Source organism: Ictidomys tridecemlineatus, unplaced genomic scaffold (genome assembly GCF_052094955.1).
Source record: "Ictidomys tridecemlineatus isolate mIctTri1 unplaced genomic scaffold, mIctTri1.hap1 Scaffold_46, whole genome shotgun sequence".
NCBI classification, from domain to species: domain Eukaryota; kingdom Metazoa; phylum Chordata; class Mammalia; order Rodentia; family Sciuridae; genus Ictidomys; species Ictidomys tridecemlineatus.
Window position 1 is genome coordinate 155,458 of NW_027522984.1, and position 10,082 is coordinate 165,539.

The following is a 10,082-nucleotide window of genomic DNA, read 5'->3' on the forward strand; positions in this document are numbered from 1 at the left end:
ACAATATTTTTATTTTATTTTTTTTATGTGGTGCAGGGGACTGAACCCAGCCCTTTACACATGTTAGGCAAGCACTGTACCACTGAACCACACAACCCTGGCCCCAAGATGATAACATATTTTTTCCTTTGCTTTATTAACATAGTCACCATCCCCCAAGGTTGGTACTTAAAGTGGTAATGAAACTCATTGCAAGAAAAAACACAATGGAGAGAAGAGCACAGGCACAACTAAAATAAAACAGAGTGAAAAATAGACACACCCTCTCAGCCCAAATGAATGCTTTGCAATGGTGTAAACAGAATGATCAGAGGGAGAACAGTCTTTCTAAAGATGGTACTGAAACAACTGGACAGCCACAGACCAACAAAACAAGACAACAACAACAAATGAACCCTCACCATGTTTTAAAATTAGCATTACATAGATCATAGGTTTTTATGTAAATTGTAAAGTCTATAACTTTTAGGAGAGAAACAAGAACAACATAAAAGTTAGAGGCAAATCTTTTCATGTATTAGCGTCCCCCATAAAAGACAATACTTGCTCTTATGGAGACGCTGTTAAGAGAAAAAGACAAGTGACCCATCAGGACTTGAAAAGACTAGCAAGAGGGAGCCTTGGGGATCACTATATCCCAAGAAAGCTGATGATTATATGGATTTATCCACAGCAGCAATTTTGCCCAAATGTACATAGGCTCTTATGTACACGGGCACATAAAACTGGTGAAATCTAAATAAGTTCTGTGGATTATATCAATGTCAATTTCTGGTTACTCTAATAACAGGAATAGACTACATTCAGAGATAAGTAATATGATATTCAAAGCATGTCAATTGGGAAAAACAGAAGAAAAGTTTTATGAAACTTCCTTGAACAGTTTTGGAGCTAATTTCTGTGAAGCTGTGATTACTCCAAGACACAAATTTAATCAATAAATATTTGTATTTTTAAAAATAACCTTAGCATACACTTCACAGAAAATGATATAAGCTCAATCAACAAATATATTAAAAGCTATTCATCATCTTTAGCAATCAGAGAAATGCAAATCAAAACCACTATCATGTCACTCCAGTCAGAATGGCAATTATTATGAAGATAAACAACAATAAATATTGGCGAGCATAGGGAGAAAGCAGCATACTCATACTTTGTTGGTAGGATTGCAAATTGATGCAGCCAATATGTAATGCAGTATGGAGATTCCTTGGAAATCTTGAAATGGAACCATTATTTGACCCAGCTATCCCTGCCTTTGGTTTATACCCAAAGGACTTAAAATCAGCATACTACAGGGACACAGCCTCATCAGTGTTTTATAGCAGCGCAATTCACTATAGCAAAACTGTGGAACCAACCTAGATGCTCTTCAGTGGATGAATGGATAAAAAGGGGGGGGGATATATTCCCAATGAAATTTTACTCCACAATAAAAGAGAATGCAATCATGGTGTTTGTAGATAAATGGATGGCATTGGAAAAGATAATGCTAAGTGAAGTTAGCCCATCCACAAAAAAACAAATGCCAAATGTTTTCTCTGATATAAGAAAGCTGATTCATGATGGGTTAGGGAGGGGTTGAATGGGAGGAATGTATAAACTCTAGATAGGGCAGAGGGGTTAGAGAGAAAGGGAAGGGGCGGGGGTTAGCAAAAATGATGGAATGTGATACACATCATTATCCAAAGTACATGTGTGAAGACATGAATTGGTGTCAACATACTTTATATACAACCATAGATATGAAAAATTGTGTTATATATGTGTGATAAGAATTGTAATGCATTCTGCTGTAATTTATTTTTAAAAAATCAATTAAAAAAAAGAAATTTAAAAAAATTAATGCTTACTGCCCTATTTGTAAAAACAGAATAACATTCTTTCACCAGCACTGTTTTGATCATCTCTGGATCCGTAATAACCAACACAGGCTGTTGACCATCATACAATCTGTGTTGGGAAAGAAGAGCTCATTAAACCTACTAAGACATATTCTTCAGTTAGAGCAACACCCAGGAATCCAAACTGATATTCCATAATCCGTATGCCTGACTGTAGAATGCACAGTGACACTAGATACAAGTTCAAGTTAGGTAATGACACACAAGAACATTCTGGACATATAAAATGAAGGTCATGTACCTGAAGCAGGGAAGGGATATTTAAAGATAAAGAAACTCTTTATAAGAAGAGCCTGGTCAGAGATGTCTAAATGGTGCGTACATGTTTTCTACCTCATTCTCTAATAATTTTGTATTTAAAAATATTTTATAATCAGTGCAGTTTTAATCTGCACTTCTCTAATTGGGAGATATGTTAAACATTTTTTCATATATTCATTGGTAATTTGTATTTCTTCTTTTGAGAAGGGTCTGCTCAGTCATTTTGCCCATTTATTGATTGGGTTATTTGTTTTGTTGGTGTTAAGCTTATTAATATTGTGAATATTAACACCATAAATGAAGTTCAGGGGGCAAAGATTTTATCCACTTCTGAAGGTTCTCTTTTTATGCTTTAATTGTTTCTTCTGATGTGAAAGTATATTAAATTAGAGAAAAATAGACAAGTAAATTATTAAGTTCTTACAAGTGCTTAAGATACAAGAGATGGCTAAGGTTGTATCAGTGGGGACTCAGCCCTGTGTGCTCTTTCCAATCAACAACATGGCCTTTATGAGCCATGCCAGTTAGGTAGGATGATGTGGTCAGCTCTGCTGTTTTGAGGACTTGATGAGAGACGATGAAGAGGGAGGAAGAGGCAAAGCCTTCTTCCACTTGCTTATAGAACACAATAACTACAATAATACCTCTGGAGCTGCTTTCATCAAGAATTATTAAGAAAATGGCTACTGAAATTAGCTGTTTTCACCCTAGCAGATTATGAAGTACATAAGCCCATGGAAACACAGTGGTTTAAAATGTACTGGAAGTCTATTCTTGAAAGTCAGTAGAATGAGGTAGGCAGAGAAATCCCTGTGTATACTTCTAGTGAAAACTCCTAATTGTCAGGGAAAAACAAATGAAATCTCCAAGACTTCACACTTGCAGAGAAAGTTAAAACAAAAGAAAGCAGAGGTCAAATCATTTCCCAATCTGTTCATCTCTGTCTCCTCTTTTCTTTCAAATGTACATAATAACCCCAAAATTTATATAAAGGTCACTTTTATTCAATGTGACAATCTTGAAAGTAGATTAAGCCATGCATGGTGAACATTTTAGGAAGGTCTGACTTAATGTCTCCTATGCAGTATTAAAGGCTCCTAATGAAGAAAAAAATGGAAAAGGGGGTAGAGGCTGGGCACTAGAGAGAAGGTGAGGCCAAGAGTTTTTGGGTCATCAGAGACTGAGAAAAGTCAAAAGTATGACATTCTTGTCCATGAACCATGACATCTGGTGAAATATGGGACTCTTGACAGGAGGAGGAGCCTCTAAAAGCTTTATGTAATCAATTCCCAGTAATAGCTCTGGGCTGGCATTGTCCTCTTGCCCTGGAGTGCCTCATTTAATAAGTCTACTCAAGGGAAGTTTCCAAAATACTCACCTGCTGGTAGCAGGCCTTCCCTGTCCCCCGGGGCCCAGCCCCCAATTCCTTGTTCTGCATGTCAATGTGGCCAGCTCACAAGGCCGTGACGCAGGTGGCCAGCTCACAAGGCCGTGATACAGGCTTGCAGTTTCCAGTTTATCTACCTCGAGCATATGTGTCTCTCGGAACAGCTTGACCTGTTCGAGCCTCCTGAAAGGGGACATGACGATAACCCAAGGACACAGTTATTACTCTTTTCTCCTCGCCTTTGAGTCATTTCCCCTGTTACAAAAGATATTTAAGGAGAACAAATTTGGCAATAAAGCGCACACATGCCTCCTCCTGGATGAAGAACCTTGGTGTCCTGTGATTTTTTAATTTTTTAACCTCAATGTCTCTCGCCGGACTCGGTTCCCGTTAGCCGGACGTGGCACTCACCCCCACATTTTCCCATACTTTTTATGACATTGGACATCATACTGCCAAAAACTCTGGGTGGAGAAACAAGAGAATTTATATTGTTATTTTGAAAATATTGAACCCTGCTTTTAATTCATGAACCAATATTTAGAATCCCTTGAAATCAGACTGGAATATGGTCTATAACTGGCAGTTAGAGGGAAGCTCTTATTCTAAGTCATCCAAAGGCAAAGAAGAGAAAATAAATGGGATATTAGTGTTGAGAGCCACAGTTTAGTCGGAATGATGCCTGGCATTTTGCTGAAGGGAATGGTTAAAAGATGACCCTGCTCTGAGATTAGGGTGGCTCTGGGATTAGAGCGGATCCTGCTGCCTCTGGTGCTCGCTACTTTTGAGTTCCCGTTGAGTTCTCTTGGGATTCAGAGAGAATTGACTGCGTGGAGCCCTGTGGAGGGAGTGTGTTCCTGGGAAGTGTATGTAGAGTGCTGGTGAGAGTTCCAGAATAAAGAGTTGCTGTTTGAACCTACAAGGCTTTGTGGCGGCTTGGTTAATTTGTGCCCAGCCAGACTGCAGCATATTAGAAAAGGGAATTTAGAGTCCATCTTGAATTTTCTTGAAGTATTGTACATATTGAAGAAATTATCCTCTTTTTTTTTTAGACAAGGTATTGCCAAGTTTCCTATGAACCTTGAATTTGTGATTCTCTTACCTCAGCCTCCAGAGTGGTTGGGACTACAGGTGTGTGATATAGTTTCACTAATTGTCCTTGAGTATGAATATGAAGCAAGTCTAGTTTTCTGTATCATTTTCTCATGTGCATGGACTGTTTTGAAATCCTGCCAAATTTGAGTCATTCCCTCCACCTGGATGTGAAAAAATCAAAGCTGAGAAAAAGTGAGTGAGTTTCCCAGGGATATTCTCAAGGCCACTTCACTCATTCATCCCCAGATCTTTTTTCATTTCTCTCATGAATCTCCGTAGAATACTGGGGAAATGAGGAAGTTCAAGGCACCAGTCACCTCTAAGTTGACCATGTTGATGTGAGTAGTTTAGCTGACTATTTCACTACTGTGACTCTGACAAGAACCATGTAGAAAACTAAGATTTACTGGGCTCACATTTTCAGAGGTCTCAGTTCATACATCGCTTCCTGTGTTGCTGTGGTCTGTGGTGAGGCAGAATAGCATTGCAGAAGAGTGTGAAGGAATAAAGCAGCTCAGGATGTGGCATTAGGAATCAGACAGAAACTCCACTAACCAGGGACAAAATGTATGCCCTGAAGCCAGGCCCCCAGTGACCCACCTCTTCCAACAATACCCTACCTGCTTACAGTTGCCCCCAATTAATCCTTACTGAGGAAATAGTATAGAGTAGATTAAGGATTTCACGATTCAATCACTTTATTTCTGAACTTTCTTACATTGCCTCATAGATGAGCTTCTGAGGGATACCAAGACCATAACAGTGATTCTCATGCATGTTGTGGAGTGAGAAAGAACAAGTAAGGATTGCCAAAATGGAGTCACCTTCTGTTTTTCCAGATCAAAGTGGAAAAGATGGAGAGATGCAACTCCTACCCATGGGAGTCAACAAATTAAGTACTTGCTCTAAGTTTTTTTTTCTAACACTTAAAAAGAAATCTTCCTATTGCTATATTTCAGGGATGATGTTTTCATGATGCACAGGGAGATCCCCAATTATGTGGATCTTACAGCCTGTCTAGTATACTGTTTATCTGGAAAGCGTAAATAGAAAATAATGCCTTTTCAGCAGGAATAGCAGAATGGAATTCTCAGGGTGTCAGGGGGCCTATAATTCTCAGGGGGGTCTATAATTATGCTCAGAATTATAGAATTAGAGTATGATAAACAAGCCTCAGTGTTTGGAAGAGATAATCTGAGCAGAGTGTAGCATTTTTTTCTGGCCTCTGGTTTTGAGCTCATAAATTTCTGTCAAGAGTCAGGCCCCGAGTCAGATATCTAAACGGGTTAATGACAAAGGCTTGATGAAAATTCACATTTCTTGTGGAACATGTTACCTTGTATTTAGTTTAAAAATTTAAATTTTTTTTAAATCATGTGATTACTGTTCATTTCATATGTGATACTGCCTTTGTTAAAAAACAATACACATCTTGTGTTTAATTATGTGAAATCCATATACAAGGGCTAACTTATCTCATTCATACTTATTTGTTGCTAAGACTCACTGCTAGGGTGCTATCTTTGAATGATAAGAAGAAATGCAGAATGCTGTCGTTTCATCTGTTAAATTCTCCAAATATGTCACAGGAAGTAAAACTTGGGTGAAGCCATGGAAATAACCACAGGGTATTTACATATTAAAAAATTAACTATGTGCAAATTGTCAACTTATGAATGCTTGGGGTACTTCAGAAATTGTAGTTTCATTTTTAATTTACAAAGGGACTCATGAGACCTTGCAAAGAATAGGAATGTTTGAAGGTGTTTACCATGCCCTCTTTCACAGATTTTTTGCTCAAATACTAAGCACAATATAATCGTCGTGGAAATGTGCACCAAGCAAGTTAAAAATCATTTTTATGAAAAATTCAAAGTCTGAACAACATCATGAAGATCAAATGCAGATGTACGAGAGATCCAAGCTGTTCCACTGAGGCTCTTGAAGAGTTGACATCAGAGCTCCAGGGAAAACCTGCCCATGCTCCAGGAGGGGCCTGAACATTGTTTCTCAAAGGATAAAAACTACTAAATTTCTCTTGAAGATAAACATTTTTATTGATGACACTAAACTGGCATTTGTACTCAGGAGATAAAATAGAGGGAGCTCAAGCACACTCACCTTGCGGTAGTACAGAAGAGTTCCAAATAAAGGCAAAGGTGTTGGCCCAGGTATTCCCAGCTTCTTAAATAGCCCATGAGAGTAGGTTCCATATCTATAAAGTGAAATAGAAAGCCGGGTCACCCTGATTGTCATTCTATAGATAAGGTCCTGACCAGTCTCTGACTTAGAAACTGGACCAGGCAGTGAGATAGGTAACATGTCAGTGATACATAACAACAAAAACTCCAACTGGCACATTCTGTTTTCCAACACCACTTAGAGATAACTTCCTGCCACAAGAGGCACAATGATTTGGTAAAAGAACTTGAGTCTTCATTGCCCCAATAACTGGGTTTGTTCTTAATAAACATTCCCAGCCTTGACTGCGCCTGAGAAGGTCAGGCTGGCATTCTGCCAGAGCATCAGAGTTGCTATGTGTATTTGGTATGTTAACCTTTCCTTAACGTAGAGATTCCTAGTAAAAAAGGGCCAATGCTTTGACATGCCTTTCATTATGAGATTTTGAGTAACCAAATCCATTCAAGCACACAGTGTCCACTGAGAACCTATGGTAACATTATTTTTTGCAATTTGGTCATAAACCTTTCATACTTTTCCTTCTTTCTATGCCATGTCTCTGGTTCAGCATTCAGCCCTTCTTTAAATTTGACTTCACATGGATATTTGGAAGCAGTCATAGTATTCTTATTTCTGTTGAATGACAAATGTGACATTTAAGAAAACTGGGACTTCCATTGGCTTTATACCAACGTGAGCTAAGTTGAGTGTCACCCAAGTCCATTGTCAGACAATCTAAGTGACTTGAGCAAGAAGGAAGGCTGAGTTTCCTTAGACTCTTAGTGCTACTGTGAGGAATAAATGACTGAGGAATCATCTCCAGGCCATTCCTCCTCTCATTGAGTCTGATCCTCCAACTGGTGATGCTCAGATGGCAGCATAGATTTAGGCATGCTCATGTTTACCAAGGCAGTCAATCATAAAATAAATTTTTGTATTGCCTCTATACATCAACTCTCCTTGTATGAAAACCCACAAAGGCTGGTGCTTCCTTGGGCTAGCCAACCTGCAACACAGATGTGTCATGTTCACATCCCCATGCCTGAGGGTTCTGGATCCTAAAATCTTCACCCCTATCAGCATTGATAATAGATGAAAGACTAGGTAAAGGAAAAATGGTGAACAAGAGATTCCTGGCAGCTACTTCAATCACGAAACAACCAGTCTTGCAAAGATTGCCCCATAGTAGCACAGAAGAGAAAAGTCTGGCATGTTTAAATAGCTCAACATGCCCAGCAATTCCTTTTAACTACATAGAAGGTGACCTTCCAAATTTTAGTTACAGTCCTGATGACAGAGCAGACAATATGCAACATAAAATAAGAATCCATAATGTGTTCCAGACAGTTGAATAAGAACTTGCTGCTTCTTTGGAGGAGAATTTTTAAGGCAGTATAGTTTTCACATACTCTGTACAAATCCTGTCATTACATACAGTAAAATTAAACTACATTGATTCACTAGAGAATGTCTGCAGAGAGAGGATTATGTTGCCACAACACCCTGAATTAGTAGTACCTTTTCTTTCAGACAATAAGACAGATCTATATTTTCATTTTCCATGCTATTTTGATTCCTTATTTTTAAGAGTGAAATTGAGACAAATGTCAGATGTGACCTGTGTGGAATCTCTCCTACCCACAATCAAAATAACCTCTTTCCCTCTGTTTCATGATGTCAGGATCCCATTAGTAAAAGCAATTTCCCTACTAGATGATATTCATTCCTGCGTTTATGTTGGAGTGTAAAGGAAAAGAAGTAAAGCCAATTTGGCTTTGTGATGTTGTTCACGCTGCTAGACTGTTTCATATTGAGGGATAATAAGTCTCTTTACTGATGCTAATATCTCAGAGAGAGCAAAAATAATACAAAAGGAAAGAATAAAACTTATTAAAATTTCTGTCAGGTATTCTCTGCTCTAGACACTTATCATTTACAAGAAAACAGTTCTGTGAATTTCAGGGTGAAATAATTGAGTTTTACAAGAGAGGAAAGTGCCAGGAGAAAAAGAGGGAATTGTGCAGTCAACCTTCCAGGGAGTCTGAGGGGAAATTGGTGTGTTATATAGAGGGTGCTGGGGGCAAGAGGGGGCAGGAGTCACCACATGCACAGGGGATAGTCCTCTTGCATGTCTTCTGCAATAGGCAGAAATCCAAGAAGATAAAGAGACAAAACCCAAGTAAACTGGTTTTCCCCAGAATTCCCTAAGTTTGAAAGGGAGTGAGGTTCCCAATGCATGTGATAATAGTTATTAATTATCTGTATATGCTGAATTCTGGTTTATTCCTCTAGGTGAAACACAGAGCCAATCAGATAACCCCCAGAAACAAATCTCAACACCAATTTCCCTATCCACAAGAACTCACCATTTGTTCAGCAGTTCTGTCTTCTGAATTTTTTTTCTACTATGTGGGCTTTTTTGCCAAAAATGTGTCAATTTGTAATTCAGTGAGGCCAATTTATGTGTTAGGAAAGGAGATGGGGCCAGGCATGCTCAATAGAAACTTTTTAAGTGTTTATAGAAATTTCAATTCCATGATCTCTTTTGATCTTTCAAATAGACAAAGAAAAGAGGAACATGATTAGGTCCCCACCTCCAGGGTAACAGTGGAGAGGAGACTGGACAGCTACTCACAGATATAGGAGCACCAGGAAGATAGCCAGGAGGACCCAGGTCTCTATGGAAGAATTGGAGATCAGATCCATCACCACTTTTCTTCAGCAGTTCTGTCTTCTTAATTGTTTTTTTTTTTTTTTTTTTTTTTGCTATTTGGGCTTTTTTTGCCAAAAGGTGTCAAGCTGTAATTCAGTGAGGCCAATTTATGTGCTAGGAAAGGAGGTGGGGCCAGTGGAAAGGCCACCTATGCATCTCCTGGAATTGGAGAGGTCAGGTGTTCTCTTTGCAGTTGACAAAGAATCATGCACTCTCCTCTTTGATCTTTTAAACTATTGACTTAAACAAACTTCCTTTGGTAATTTCACTAACTTTGAGGCCAACAGCTGTCCAATGGGTAACTAAAAGAAGAATAAATCTTGGTATTCTGCCTTCATTAGGTATCCTTTACTAACCTAATATTTGTGACTACGCAGCTTTGCACAAGACATGTTAATCATTTAAGGAGTGTTTATCTAAAAACTAGCAAAATAAGAATATTTAGTCCCAAATATACCTAATCTGATACCATCTTGGAGATTGAGGCAAGATTGTAGGGACATTTGATTGTCAGCTTTGGGGGTTTTGTTTTGTTTTG

General features: G+C 38.6%; 1 protein-coding gene across 1 annotated transcript in view; it reads right to left on the reverse strand.

The window, feature by feature from the left end:
* Positions 1–9,593, reverse strand: part of LOC144373691 (cytochrome P450 3A9-like) — a 27,296-nt gene extending 17,703 nt beyond the window's left edge. Inside the window, exons 1-4 of the mRNA XM_078036724.1 lie at positions 9,467–9,593; positions 6,772–6,865; positions 3,967–4,019; positions 1,857–1,956 (exon numbers count right to left, since the gene is read on the reverse strand). Of these exons, the coding sequence (XP_077892850.1) occupies positions 1,857–1,956; positions 3,967–4,019; positions 6,772–6,865; positions 9,467–9,537 (318 nt within the window). The 5' untranslated portion in view covers positions 9,538–9,593. The remainder of the gene's footprint in view (positions 1–1,856; positions 1,957–3,966; positions 4,020–6,771; positions 6,866–9,466) is intronic.
* Positions 9,594–10,082: the final 489 nt, after the last annotated feature.